Consider the following 16,086-nt stretch of genomic DNA (forward strand, 5'->3'; position numbering starts at 1 on the left):
TCATTGTGAGGATGCTCTAATTTCTGCCAGAATCCCACCAATTGGCCGCAGTATAACTACAATAACATTATATCAAAATTCACAGTTTTAGATGTCTATTCTCTGCCAGAGTTTGTGGTTGTTTTCTCCCCTTTTCTCATAGTGCTTGGGCCCAGATAACGGCTGCTTGTGGCGATATCTAATAATTAACTTTTATTCATTTGGCAGACATTATAAGCCAAAGCCACTTACAGTGTGCTCAGGGTTTATAGTATCAGCATGTGTATTCCCTGTCAAGTGTCATACTTTAACAGTTGACAAAAATAACTAACTAAATAAAGAACAGTGTATAAGGGAATGTCTCACCATAATCTGAATTTCCCTCTTGCATACTTGAAGGTCATGTTCATTGTTGACATACATTCTCTTAAGTGCACAGCGGACGCCCTGATGAGTCCTCACCAGAAATACGATAGCAAAACCACCTGTGGACAGAAAACCAACAGCCTGAAAATCTTTAAATGCAGGACAGTCGAGCTACTGAGAGCTCACATGCAGAGAAAGGCAAATCGATCTCATTTGAGATTCAACTAATGTAACACAGTATCACAAGGAACACAGACAACCTTTGTCCAGGGAAATAAGGAGGTACTGGACACTGGTTTCCTTGTGCTGTCAGACCAACTGTGACCAGTGGGCACACAGTATATAATCATATTATTGATAGGTTAACCTCATTTTAATATGATTATGTCTAACAGTAAGATTGAGCATTGACTGTGGAAATGCAACCCTCTGTCCAAATGAAAATCAATCGATGCATCACAATAACTAATGCTCATACTTGGGGTTAGTAGTTTAAACCAATCTCTAACTTTAAGTATTAAAGTTTGTGCTAGGACTGATACCTCAAATCGTGTGGCTCATATGGAGACTCTGGAGAAGTTTGATTGTTTCTCTTGCACACTTCATGGTTGTCTCCACATATTTATGTCTACATGTTACATCATTAGTAATTTAACCATAAGAAATTACATGAATGCGATCCACACATAAAAACGTTTTTTTTTTTTTTTTTCGCGTACAGATACCAACACCGAACGTTTTCCCAAATACACTTTGCATGTATTTCCAGCTTTGCATGCATGGAGTCTTGCAGACACAAAATTTGAACAACAACAACACTTTTAAAATCTGACACCAAAGTTACAAACATTGTGGCAGCAAATCCAAGAATCTCACTCTCCAGACTGTCACAACGTAAAGTTACACTGAAACAGCGGATGTATGGTCATCGGATTACACAGCAGTTAGGATGGGACAAAACATTATGAGGGGTGGAAAGTGTCACAACTCCGACATCAGGCCTTCAAACCCAACTGAGCAAAGGGACAACTTCACAGACTTTGGCCGCTTTAGGAAATTTTCTAGAAGCCTAGAAACCTGAACCTGTCGAAGGCCCAGTGAGACGAACAATGAACTTTACTGTCTGAAAATAAATAGCTCGTTTTGGCAGAAACCACATAAGTGTCTCATGTATCCAGACTTTAGATTTTGGGCTGGTCTGATGGTCCATGAATAGTCAGTGTGGGCATACTGTGAATACATTTCTATGAGTCTTTCATTATAGCCTTTCAGTAAATTTGTCTAAGAAAATCATTTAGCAAAGTCAAAACAAGCCTGTTATCATCTTCAGTTCAGACCTATAATAACATGTAAAAATTTGTAAATTAATAAATCATTTTACTTTTAACTTTAAGAACAGATTACAAGCAGATTACACATTGATTACAAGCACAATATTCAATTAGGCTTTCAATTAAAAAAAAATATATATAATAAAATGACTATTTACTATTATTTAAAGGTAAATGAGTGGTGACGGAGGGAGGGAAATCAAAATGCACAAGTAAACTTTTGATTCAAATGGATTCTTCATATCATCATATAGGCTCTATATACCCCCCTCCCCCCCGATAAAAACATTGTAAAAGTTCAGAAATGAAAAAAAAAGTATATTTGTCAATATAATTTGACGAAAATGATAAAACCCATTACAAACAAGCCATTTGTTGCATCCAGTGGGGACATTATTACATTATGTACTGTGTTTTTACGCATTTCATCACGTTGCATAAACATAAAACCATGTCTGCATTTGTGATTGGAGAAACAACAAACAACAAGCTCTACTCTACACTACTCAAAATTAGCATTTGAATCATCAGTGGCAAATTCTTTACATATATAAACGTACTTACAGTCTGTGAGTCAGAACAGCCGGCATTATAGTCTTCTCTCACAGGATCAGGAAACAGTCCATAAAATGTGCTGCACACATCTGAATATTTGGGGTGAACTGTTCTGGAACAGTGTTGTAGATACAACTTAACCACTGATTTCTAGTCATGTCCTCTTTTTAAAAGGCCTAAAAATGTATTTTCGCTTTCACAATAAAACAGCGTTTCGACAACATATCGCTGGCCGCAACAGCGAGAATCAAAGGTTACACCTTCTTTCTTTGCATGAACATTTGGGTGGTGTTATGCAAATCTCCAACACAGTGATGTAAACATGTGGAGGTGTTTAAACTAGGCGTTTTAGGAGAGCGTGGACACGTCTTAACTTTTAGAAAGAATATCTCTTTGGATTTGAGACTTTAGTCTTTGGAACTTTAGGAATATTATCTATTCACAAACAGCTTGTAACACTCCAAAGAGAAAGAAAAACTTGAAATCGCTTGATTATGACCCCTTTAAGCGCACTACAGATTTCGTTTTTTAATGAAAATATTTGTGCAGACCACTAATATCTTTTTTAAGAGAGCTCACACAGCTTCATATAAACCTACTGAGAAAAGCTGATTAAATCAAATGCTACATGAAACAGTTTACGCACACATACAGCACCGCACACACTCTGACTAGGGCTGCACGATGTGTTGTTTAAGCAACGATATCGCGATGTACGAATCCATGATAGTCACGTTGCAGGATGTGCGATGTAGGCTGTCGTAGTTGATCCGTTATTCATTAACTGTATGGGGCCAGCTGCTCCCCGGCCCTTCACGAATGTGATTTGCGGATTAATTGCGAAGCTTAACCATCATAGAGTGAAAGTTTATAATTTGCATGTTTTTAAGTCCTGTCAGTTTAACAGGGCAGAGAGAGAGAGCGAGAGAGAGAGAGAGAGAGCACCATCTTCAAACAACACGAGCGCTGTCTTGCTCACTCTCCCTCGCGCATATTAATCAATTGACATGGTGTCGATGTTTAAATAATTTAAAATGAGAATGTAAGTGTGCTCACCCCATTTTTGTTTGTAAAAAAAAATTAGATTAGATTTCATATCACAATATATATCGCAGAAAAAAATAATATATCGCAATTTTTCCCAATATCGTGCAGCCCTAACTCTGACCATGAGTCAGATGCAGACTGCGTTCAGATAAACACACATGCAAACACACGGAAAATGGCAATTACTTCAAAAACAACAAACCACGCCTGTGCCCTTGCAGCGTCTCTTTCACACACACACACACACACACACACACACACATTGCCCTCGGATGAGGTGTGGTGTAGCTCTAAGTAAACGGAGAATGTGATTATGTAAGGGTCTATAAATATCACCCCACTATCTTTTTTACAATGAAGAATCTAGAAGTAACTACAGCATCTTAAAGGAAAATATCACATGTGGCATTAGATGGAAAATATCCAATCTTTCAACTTCTGCCATGCTGAGATAAATGTGGCATAACATTAACATAGCTTTTATACATTTTCATAAAGTCAGTTATTATTTTGCTCTTGTAAATATCTGTAAACACCTGAAATAGCTTATTCAGGACAATACTAAAGAAATATCAAGACAATTCAAGTAATTTTGCACATTCTGCAGGGGTGTGTAACCTTATCAGCAGAATGTATGTAATTAATACAAACAACTAAATAATTACAACAAATGAAAACTACTCTATTCTCATAATTTATTTCTTTGTTACTTTAAGGACTACTTGGAAAAGCAATGTTTACTTAATTGAGAAACACTTAGACAACGTAATAGCCCATTGTTTCGATTGTTAACAGTTTTACAGATTTAAATAAAGGAGTGTAGTGTGTTTATATAAAGTTTTTGCCAACATTGTATTATGTATTGTATGTATGCAATTCCTAAATACAATGACTTCCACAAACCCTATGATTGGCATGTTACATTTCTGGATTTAAAATCCATGCTGTACATTGATGCTTCTGTACCACCTCCATTGTGATGTGAACACTGTGTCCCAGCATGCACTACTCGGGTTTCTTCACTGAGTGTCTCACATGTCATTTCTCTATTGTACAGAGACGTTTTATTATCTCACTGTTAATTCTTTCACATCACATTTTTTTAGGAGACATTGCCTCCCTTGCCGCATCAGAGAGAAAACACCCCGACTTAATTAATGGACGGAAACCAAACTGCAACAGAAGCAATACAAACAGACACACACACAAACATAAACACACACACAGACAGTGACTCAGGACTGTGCTAAATTTGAACTGCTTTGTTGGAGAGGAGGTATCATTTCCTTTCACCCTCCATCTCTCCTTTCCTGTCGCCTCTCTGGTGTGTTAGAAATCTCCTCGCAGGAGGTTGAAGCAGGCAGAACTGGCAGCATAGAACTATGACTCATCTATTCAGCATCGACTCACACACACCCCAAAGCACTGTATGTGAGGAATCAACCTGCCATTATAAAAACACTGAGATTTCATTTCCATTATAACCCACTTATATGCACTGCATCCTCAGGTTTCTACTAGGGGTGCTATTTTTGTCCTTATCATTAACGGTCTTCTATGGAGCTAGTAGAATTATTATATATATCCTATATCCTATATATATCCTCACAATTATATTCCTTCTTAGAGAAAAATGGTATATGTGAGGATTTCCAGACAGGATTTAGACCGTATCATAGTACTGAAACTGCTCTCCTTAGAGTTACAAATGATCTGCTCTTATCATCTGATCGTGGGTGTATCTCTCTATTAGTTTTATTGGATCTTAGTGCTGCGTTTGACACAATTGACCACAACATTCTTTTGCATAGACTTGAACACTTTGTTGGCATCAGTGGAAGTGCATTAGCATGGTTTAAATCGTACTTATATGACCGCCATCAGTTCGTAGCAGTGAATGAAGATGTATCATATCGATCACAAGTGCAGTATGGAGTACCTCAAGGCTCAGTTCTAGGGCCGCTACTCTTCACGCTTTATATGTTACCCTTGGGAGATATCATCAGGAAACATGGTGTTAGCTTTCACTGTTATGCTGATGATACGCAGCTCTATATTTCCTCGCAGCCCGGTGAAACACACCAATTTGAAAAACTAATGGAATGCATAGTCGATATAAAAAATTGGATGACGAGTAATTTCTTACTGCTAAATTCAGAAAAAAACAGAGGTGTTAATCATAGGGCCTAAAAACTCTACTTGTAATAACCTAGAATACTGTCTAAGACTTGATGGTTGCTCTGTCAATTCTTCGTCATCAGTTAGGAACCTAGGTGTGCTACTTGATCGCAATCTTTCCTTAGAAAGCCACGTTTCTAACATTTGTAAAACTGCATTTTTCCATCTCAAAAATATATCTAAATTACGGCCTATGCTCTCAATGTCAAATGCAGAAATGTTAATCCATGCATTTATGACTTCAAGGTTAGACTATTGTAATGCTTTATTGGGTGGTTGTTCTGCACGCTTGGTAAACAAACTACAGCTAGTCCAAAATGCAGCAGCAAGAGTTCTTCTTGAACCAGGAAGTATGACCATATTAGCCCGGTCCTGTCCACACTGCACTGGCTCCCTATCAAACATCGTATAGATTTTAAAATATTGCTTATTACTTATAAAGCCCTGAATGGTTTAGCACCTCAGTATTTGAATGAGCTCCTTTTACATTATACTCCTCTACGTCCGCTACGTTCTCAAAACTCAGGCAATTTGATAATACCTAGAATATCAAAATCAACTGCGGGCGGCAGATCCTTTTCCTATTTGGCGCCTAAACTCTGGAATAACCTACCTAACATTGTTCGGGAGGCAGACACACTCTTGCAGTTTAAATCTAGATTAAAGACCCATCTCTTTAACCTGGCTTACACATAACACACTAATATGCTTTTAATATCCAAATCCGTTAAAGGATTTTTAGGATGCATTAATTAGGTAAACTGGAACCGGAACACTTCACATAACACCCGATGTACTTGCTACATCAATAGAAGAATGGCATCTACGCTAATATTTGTCTGTTTCTCTATTGTTCCGAGGTCACCGTGGCCACCAGATCCAGTCTGTGTCCAGATCAGAGGGTCACTGCAGTCACCCGGATCCAGTACGTATCCAGACCAGATGGTGGATCAGTACCTAGAAAGGACCTCTACTGCCCTGAAAGACAGCGGAGACCAGGACAACTAGAGCCCCAGATACAGATCCCCTGTAAAGACCTTGTCTCAGAGGAGCACCAGGACAAGACCACAGGAAACAGATGATTCTTCTGCACAATCTGACTTTGCTGCAGCCTGGAATTGAACTACTGGTTTCGTCTGGTCAGAGGAGAACTGGCCCCCCAACTGAGCCTGGTTTCTCCCAAGGTTTTTTTCTCCATTCTGTCACCGATGGAGTTTCAGTTCCTTGCCGCTGTCGCCTCTGGCTTGCTTAGTTGGGGTCACTTCATCTACAGCGATATCATTGACTTGATTGCAAATTAAAACAGACACTATTTCAACTGAACAGAGATGACATAACTGAATTCAATGATGAACTGCCTTTAACTATCATTTTGCATTATTGAGACACTGTTTTCCAAATGAATGTTGTTCAGTGCTTTGGCGCAATGTATTTTGTTTAAAGCACTATATAAATAAAGGTGATTGATTGATTGATTGATTGATATATATATATATATATATATATATATATATATATATATATATATTAATTTATATAAATATGACAATTTGAGTTGGTTTAGATTGTAAATAAATCAAAAAACAATTGGGGGTGAATGTATCTCCGAGGGGAACTGACTGGCTTTAGAACAGTTTAGATGATATTTTCTTTTCATCTTGCATCTGTATAATGCATATTAAATGGTGTTTATAAGCACCTCTGTAACCAAAAAAATGTTGTATTGCTGCTGTTCCATAAGTGCCACCTGCTGACAGAGAGTGAATTTACATTCACATAAAGTTGGACTCTTCTGTTTTCACTTAAAATTTCGAAATTATACAAAAACTGTTCATGCTGCATGTGTGAAGCATATTTGTTTTACAGTTTGTGTCACTGTATAAAGATCTACCTTTATTTGTGGACACTCACAATGAAAACCAAACATTGTGCTTTTGTAAAATAAAGAAAACAAACAGGATGTTGCTTACTGCCATTTGAGTTTCCTTTTGGTGAACAAATAAGGGTGCCACAAATACTGAAACTCAACATACACTCACCTAAAGGATTATTAGGAAAAATTATTAGTTCAATTTCTTATTAATGCAATTATCTAATCAACCAATCACAGAATTAAGTCAGTTCTGAAGGTGAAAAAGGGGTCAAACACAGTGTTAGTATGGTGTTCCCAATAATCCTTTAGGTGAATGTATATAGGCTACGTTACATGTCATATCATATTGAACCGGGACCCCGAACCGAGGTAGGTACCGAACTGTGACATCTGTGTATCGTTACACCCCTAGACTTAAGGCTGATTTATACTTCTGCATCGAAACTACGCCGTAGGTTGTGTCAAATCTACACGGACTGCAACCGCTGTTATTGGTCTGCTAGTACCCATCCCTCCGTATGTATTTGAATTTTGTGTGTATTTTGCACTTTAATATATTTTAATGTAACACAATAAAATGAAGCAAAGAATAAGTGTCTTATCATTTATTATAAAAATGTAGCATTGCATTACTTTGTTGTCTGCGACAAACCATTGTTCTGCCATGGTACAAGTCCTTGTAGAGATTGAAAGAATGCCATCTTCTGCCGTTCCGTTGTCATCTCTTTTTTGTAGTTCTGTTCTTTGATATGTATTTCCTGCCGTCACGGCTGATGCTTCTTAGACAAGCTGCTTCTTCTTCAGCTTTTGCCGTGGTCTGCGGGTTGCATATCAACATGCCCGTGGACACTGCAGACTAGCGGTTTGCATATTGTACTGCACGCCGATGCGGACAATGACGCAGAAGTATAAATCAAAACCAACAAACAGCCTACGGCTTAGAGGCTATGGCGTATGTCCGACGCAGAAGTATAAATCAGCCTTAAACAAACTAAACTAAAGCCAACCGAACCCACTAATACAACACAGCACACACTGAGGATGACAGCTAAAGGCCGACAGATGGCAGCCACTAGAAACATTAATGAACAAATGAGTTGCTGACCATCTATTATTCACACACACACACACACACACACACACACACACACACACACACACATAGTCCCATTTAACTTTCAGAATGAGGCAAAGATGCTCTCTTATCTCTTAGATCATTCTGATGACAAAAACATCAACGATCACCCCTGAACTTCAAGAAACTGAAAATACACACTTCTTGCTAAGGAAAGTTTCGGGACATTTGGTGCATTCAAGTCTCCCTGGGAAGTTTACATTTATGAGTTTCATTACATTTATGTAAATTTTAATAATGATATCATGAGCATTTAAATGACTTTGTTCAGAGCACAAACTGTACTTCTACAAAATCATGAATAGAAGTAATGTGCATCAAGATGGCGTTCAATTTTTGTTATGATTTTATTGAATATAATTTTTTTTTTAAAAGAGCTGGTGTAAATTTTATTATATTCAATGATAACCGTGCAATACAATGGCATTTTTCCAGAATTTTAAGGTTTAAAGTGGGCGGGACCAAAAAAAAAAAGTTTGAAAACCACAGCACTTGTTAATTCTGAATGCTATTTAGGAGAGATATTATTCAAATTTGGATGCAGCAAATTTAAACCGCTACAAACTCATGATGTTTAATTAAGCAGTGTCTAGTTAGTTTTAAAAATAAATGTATATTTGGCCTGTGTGTTATAATTTTATTTGTAATTTAACTTCTATTGTAATATAATGTAATAACTTGTGGCTGACTGATCAAATAATGAGAGGAAAACACATATGGCCTTGTCTTTCTCAGTTGTCCATCCCAAATGGACGATCAGATGCAATGTGCAATGTTGTGTGATTATGCATCTTGGGCATAGTAAACATACTGAATGCTAAATTAGTAGGATGTATACCAATGGGCTTTTTCCCTGCACATGTGGATGTCCTCTTTAGTGGTGTGGCATGCATGTATCAAATAACCTCTTTACATCTAGGGCATAAACATTCCACCACAAACAGCACAAAAATACAAATCCATCTAGCAACTGTCTCGGATCGACCCCAGAGGTTATGGGTGACACTCACAGCTGCTGACATTCAGTTGTCCTGTTTAAATTAAGATCTGCCTGCAGTAAAGATCATGTAACACATGAGGCATGCACTGGTGATAAGCAAAACCTCTCAGATTTATGTCATTAATTGAGCCAAGCCTACATTTCTGTGTCTTCAGTGTTAATCCAATTTACTTCAAACCGTTTGTATAGCTCATAGACACCTAACCGCTGAGCTTCCCATAATGAAGCTGCTGAAGTCCAGCATCATTGGGGAGTTTACTGTAGCTCTGTGAGTAATGAGCCTGAAATAAGCATACAGTCACATTTGTGGACTGCACAATTAACTCATAAATCATTATATTTAGATAATTTGCGTTTTTAGTTTTTAGTTCATTCTCAGTAGTCAGTTCTGACAGTGCAGGATGGAAGTTTAATTTTTGGGGGGTCGACCATCTATTTAAGATGATAGCAAGTTTTGACAGTGCCACAGAGTCAATGTTTATACTTAACCTTATAACTGATTATTCAACATTAATAGTATGTATTAGGGCTGCACGATATTGGGAAAAAATGCGACATTGCGATATTTTATATTTCTGCGATATATATTGCAATATGAAATCTAATCTAATTTTTTCTTACAAACAAAAATGGGGTGAGCACACTTACATTCTCATTTTAAATGATCTAAACATCGACACAATCTTTACAAGTGATTAATATGTGCGAGGGAGAGAAAGCAAGACAGCGCTTGTGTTGTTTGAAGACGGTGAACGTGCGACCTCTCTCTCTCTTTCTCTCTCGCTGTCTCTCTGCCCTGTTAAACTGACAGGACTTAAAAACACATGCAAATGATAAACTTTCCCTCTATGATGGTTAAGCTGTGCAATTAATCCGTGAATCACATTCGTCAAGGGCCGGGGAGCAGCTGGCCCATACAGTTAGTGAATAACGGATCAACTATAACAGCCTACATTGCACATCCTGCTATGTGACTATCGTGGATTCGTACATCGCGATATCGATGCTTAAACGACACATCGTGCAGCCCTAGTATGTATATATCGTACATACTATGTAAATCATATTTTTTCATACGATCTGCTTAAGCCCCACTGATTGTTAGATTTTTGTTGGACTTTCATGGGCGTTTAAGGGTGCACTTATGCATCGGCCAATAATCGGTATCAGTACCAATTACTATATCCAGTCAATAAAAAGACCAATTACTCTGAAATATGGAAAACATGTTGATTTTTTTTTTTTTTTAATTAATCATCTCAAATGAAAAATTTTGACCAAAATATTGGTATCTGTATCGACAAATGTCCCTCTAAATGACTGGATATCGGTATCGACACCTAAATGTGTATCAGTGCATCCCTAGTAATGTTGTCAAAGATATCGATTTTTTTTCAATACTGTAATATCAGAGAGTTGAAATACTTCTTCTGAAGTATTGATATTCCGATATCAGTTGATCTTTTTTGCTCCCACTTCTTTTCGACAGTGGAATCATGCCAAGAAATTGCCATATATCCAAAATGTTTTTCTCTAGTATTTTAACTTTAAAGTTGCTGTGTGTAAGTTTTTGACTCTACAAAAGCTTAAAAAAAAAACATAATATGTTTTCAGATATTTAAGAAACATGCTAAGTTAACATACTTGTTTATCAGAAAAACAACACTACAGTCAGTCATTCTCCTTTGAAATGCTCGTTCCGGGCCGAGAATGTCGGTCTTTGTTTTGGTTTGTGAAATCCGCCCACTGCCAGTTTACCCAATGGTATCTCAAATCCCAGGTTGCCAGTTGGCAGAAAAATAGTGAATTTCATTTCAGTCATCGTCAAGAGCACTCATTCCTGTTGATGTCATCAATCGTGAAACCTGCGTGTGCATCAAGTCTGAGGAGGAGGGGCTGGGTGAAAAAAAAACCTCTCAAATATTTTGAATTTGGACTGTAATACCTAGTTCAACCACTCGGCGTCAGTCCTACATACAGCATCTTTAATGTAAAAAATATACCATATTTTTCGGACTATAAGTCACACCTGAGAATAAGTCGTATTAGTCCAAATATACGTCATGATGAGAAAACAACATAAGTCGCACTGGACTATAAGTCGCATTTATTTAGAGCCAAGAACCAAGAGAAAACATTACCGTCTACAGGCGCGAGAGGGCGCTCTATGTCTTCAGTCTAGGCTACAGGAGCACCGAGCAGCATAGTGCGCCCTCTCGCGGCTGGAGACGGTAATGTTTTCTGTTAGTTCATTTCTCTCGGTTCATGTCAAATTAATTTAATTTTGATAAATAAGTCGCACCTGACTATAAGTGACAGGACCAGCCAAACTATGAAAAAAAAAAATGTGAAAAATACGGTATGTCATTGTCATGTTCTAGCGTAGTTATATTTATCTTTCAATAAAAAACTGAAATGTTCTGCCTTTAATATTGTAGCAGTTTTTCCTCATGGTATCAAATGTTATCAAATATCACTAGTTTTCGAAGTCATGAATTCCAGTTTTGTGACAACTCCTATGTTTTTTTTTTTTTTTTATCTTACGTATTCATACATACCACATAGTATGAATTCATATTAAAGTGTTCCTGTAGCGGTAGTGGTAGAGCATTGCGTGGGAACACATGTTAGGAGAAAATTGTTAGCTTGAAGCATCTGCTAAATGCATAAATTTAATTTAATTTAAAGTGCCAACTCAAAAAAAATTGTTTTCTTATATAGAATACCTTGAAAATCTTGGAAGTTAACAGTTAGTTTGACTGTTGGCCTGTTCATAAAAAGAAGTTTGAGTTTGGCCAAACATCCGTGTCTACATTTGAATGAAGTCACCGGTGCGTGCGTGCGTGCATGTGTGTGTGTGTGTGTGTGTTTGTCTGCTGAAACCTCAAACGTTTTCCTTTCAGTCTTTAAGCCAGTGAATGGTAACTGCCTGACTGAGTCAGTGATGTAATGGTTTAACAGCGTTAAAATAAAGCTTGAAGGCCTCATAAACTCATCTGAATGAATAGGCTGAAGTCAAACATCCAGTGAACTGTGCTTCTAGACCTTGACAAAATCTGTCTTAGACAACATAACTGGCCACTGTACTAAAGTACTGCCATGAGCACAGGTTTAGATGCTGTTCTTCAGAAGCGACAGCTGAAATCATTCACAGTTCAGCTGTTGTGTTAGTTTTCCTAAATTCCTCTGGAACAAATGTGAGGGACTGAAATAGTCTATTTTCTGCCTTCATCTGTTAAATGTTTTTTTAGAAACTATATTTGTCCACATTTATTTTTTTTAAAGTTAAGTTCCAAGAGACATTCTTTTGTACTCACTTTGAAAAAAAATACTCAGATGAAGATCAAGTCAGCATGGTCATAAAGTATCTGAGGAAATCACAATGCATTGCTCTCCAAAATATAAAAATATCATGTCATACTTGCATATCAAATACAAAAATCACACTCGGTTGTATATTTTCTAGGGTTGTCCCCAAATAGTCGACTAAACGTTAGTCGATATGAAGAGGGCTTGGTCGAATACATTTTCATTAGTTGGTTAGTCGCAAAAAAAAAAAATAAAAAAATTACCTTAAACAGCGTTAAATATAGTTGTTCTAAACAATTTAATCAAATACTTAGGCTGTTGATTTATTTGCCGCCTTCTTTTTTATTCTAAGTTTTGGCGTTCTGCGATGTGCCATGTGCATTTATTAAATTGTTCGTTTTTGTTAATTATCCTTTTGAACAATATAAAAATTATATTAATTTTCCACTGTAATTTTATACCAAACAGCGTTTTTGTTACAGTATTTATTTATTTTTTATTTTTTTGCCTTGTTTTGTACTAGGCCTAAGTTGCTAATACGTTTATTTAATTTATTTTAAAGAATGAATTTTAGTTTATTTTATTCAAACTGTTTTGTTTTTATTGACATGTAACTGTTACAGTTTGTATTTTTGATAATAAATTATTAAAATGCACAGGCAGTGTGATTGCTGTTTTTATGTTAATTAGCCTATAACGTTCCAGCCAATGATTTATGTGTCCGTAAGCGCTGTATACTTTAAACGCTTTACTATTCTGTTTTAAGCGCTTCATTTTCATTTTGAATGCGCTAATATCATGCTTAGCATATTCTGTCATATGGAAGTGTTAAACTTCAACCTGGACTATACCTTTCCTTGTATATACGTAAGTTTTTTATATTAATATCATAAATTAACGATTATTCGACTAATTGCTAAAATGGAGGTGTGTTAGTCGACTAGGAATATCTTTAGTCGGGGGCAGCCCTAATATTTTCCCTTAAAAAAATTGGGGGTGATGCTTCGGGTCTCCCGCGAGACACAGTGACTCCACAATGTCTTTGCATTGTGAGTCGTAACACTAAGATAGCTTAAAATTTCTCTCACGCCATAACCAGTTTTGAGTTCCCGAGACCCTGATTAAGACTCTATTAGGACTCCTCTGCTGACACCTCAGTGCATCAGCGGGGAATGACTCCAAACCTGACTTATAAAGCTGATGACTCATGGAATGCATCCTGTGCATTCAGAACTTTCTTTGTTTAACGCCAGAACCACAATGAGTTAGAGAACCTCTGGGAAACACGTTTTTAAAGGGATTACTGTTGTCATATGCCCACATTTAAGTCATTCTACCTGTATGACTTAATTTATTCTGTAGAATATGAAATTAGGTATCATGTAGAATGTTTACAATGCTCTTTTTTCCATAATACACAAGCATAAAATTGATCTTACATTTTAGAGCAATAATAACAATAATAATAATAATAATAATAATAATGTGTTGTTAAAAGATTAATTACGATAAATTGCATTAAAAATTAAAGTTTTGGTTTACATAATGTGCGCGTGTATACTTGTGCATATTTATTATGTATATCAATACACACATACAGTATAGATGTGTAAAACATTTTTTATTTATGTTTATGTATATGTTTATTATGTTTATATTTATGTTTAATACGTTTATATTTATAGAACTTAAAATATTTAACAAAATAAAAAAGTGATTTTTCTTAAATATATACATGCATGCATATTTATATATACATAATAAATATACACAGTGCACATACACATATATTATAAGATCAATAAGTAATAATAAGTGAAAAAGAAGTCTGGGCCTAATATTTTTTTTATTTCCTTGGTAGAAATTGGGTTTGGAACAAAAAGTGAGTAAATTATGAAAGTTCTTATTGAAGTTTTTATTTCACGATCTCTTCATTTAATGATCAAAAGAGATATCATAAACATGGCTTATAAAACAAAATAATCAATACAGCTTGGCATTAAATCATGTCAAACCTGCTGTTGCTGTTGCATACAGGCTCAGGGCAAGATCTATAATGAATAATGATTTAAATGTTAAACTCTTCCTGACTAAAATTAACACATGAATGCAGATCATTTGTAAAAACGGATTCACGAGTCATACTTTAATGTTACTTTGGCTGTGTTTGTCACTTTTGGAGCTTGACATCTCTAGTCTTTCACTATGTGGAAAAGAGCAGCTTTGACATTCTGCTAAACATCTCCTTTATACTTCCACAGAACAAACTAGGTCACACAAGTTTGCAGCACCACGAGGGTAGGTAAATGATCACCAAATTTAATTCTGGTGTTAAAAACTAAAGTAAAGCTCCTCTGCTGAGGCAGCACAACTCATTATTCAGATGACGCAAGGACTAGAGGAGTGACGTCAGAGGCATCATTACTTATTTATTGTCTTAGTCATAGACCATAAAAGCATCCCCAGCACAAACACTTCATCTGCTGTTTGAACGCATGAAGTCGCTTACCCTCCGCCACAGTCTCCTCCACGGTCACTTGATATCGTCCGACAGAGAAAACGCGTCCGATAAACGCGCCGGACCCCGCGCCGCCCCCCGCAGCGGCTACAGGCGCGGGTCCGGAGCTCACCATCTCCCGACGGGCATCGAAGAACTTCTTCATTGTCCAACCGGTAATACTTGAATCCTCATTAAAACATGAAAAACCGCCAGGCTCTCGCGTGCGCGTCGCTCTCCAGCCGGTGGGATGCGCAAAATAGAGAAAAGCGCGACGATCTCTCAGTGCAACTCAGTCCAGACGGAGAGTCCGAGCTCAGCAGAGCGTCATCACACTATCATAGACCCAAAACAGCTCAGAGAGACAGGACACATGTCTCATACAGCTGCTCAGAAGAGATGAGATGAGCGGCAGCAACGGGAATCCTCCTGCCACGCTGTCTTTAACCGTGCACTGCGATTACCGGGAGCACAGCCTTTTGCTCATTCAGTATCACAGCTGATCCTCGGGAAAAGACGCTCGCTCGACACCCGGAAGTGCAAGGGATAGGAGGGAAGCAGCCGGTCCGACGGGGTTTTCCTGGAGAGAAAAGTGAGCGACGGCGTACGCTCATTGCCGGCTGACGGGGTTAAGTTACGAGAGCAGCCATACACCGGTTAAGAAGAGGAGTAACGTTGAAGCGCGCGGCAGCACGCACTCGGTCGTGTCGCTCCAGTAGTTGTAGTTCCACGGTACGCGGTGACGTCAGCGGTGACGTCTCCGATACGCCGCAACATTATTGTTATAACATTAAATCAAATTTGAACATTTGTGAC

The 16,086-nt window shown here is 37.4% G+C and overlaps 1 protein-coding gene across 9 annotated transcripts in view; it reads right to left on the minus strand.

The window, feature by feature from the left end:
- The window catches only part of aak1a (AP2 associated kinase 1a), a 51,741-nt gene extending 35,726 nt beyond the window's left edge, over positions 1-16,015 (minus strand). For all 9 annotated transcript variants that reach the window (XM_052563634.1, XM_052563632.1, XM_052563630.1 and 6 more), the window contains exons 1-2: positions 15,283-16,015; positions 346-464 (exon numbers count right to left, since the gene is read on the minus strand). In XM_052563634.1, the coding sequence (XP_052419594.1) occupies positions 346-464; positions 15,283-15,436 (273 nt within the window). In that variant the 5' untranslated portion in view covers positions 15,437-16,015. The remainder of the gene's footprint in view (positions 1-345; positions 465-15,282) is intronic.
- Positions 16,016-16,086: the final 71 nt, after the last annotated feature.

The sequence above is a fragment of the Carassius gibelio genome, chromosome B8 (genome assembly GCF_023724105.1).
Source record: "Carassius gibelio isolate Cgi1373 ecotype wild population from Czech Republic chromosome B8, carGib1.2-hapl.c, whole genome shotgun sequence".
NCBI classification, from domain to species: domain Eukaryota; kingdom Metazoa; phylum Chordata; class Actinopteri; order Cypriniformes; family Cyprinidae; genus Carassius; species Carassius gibelio.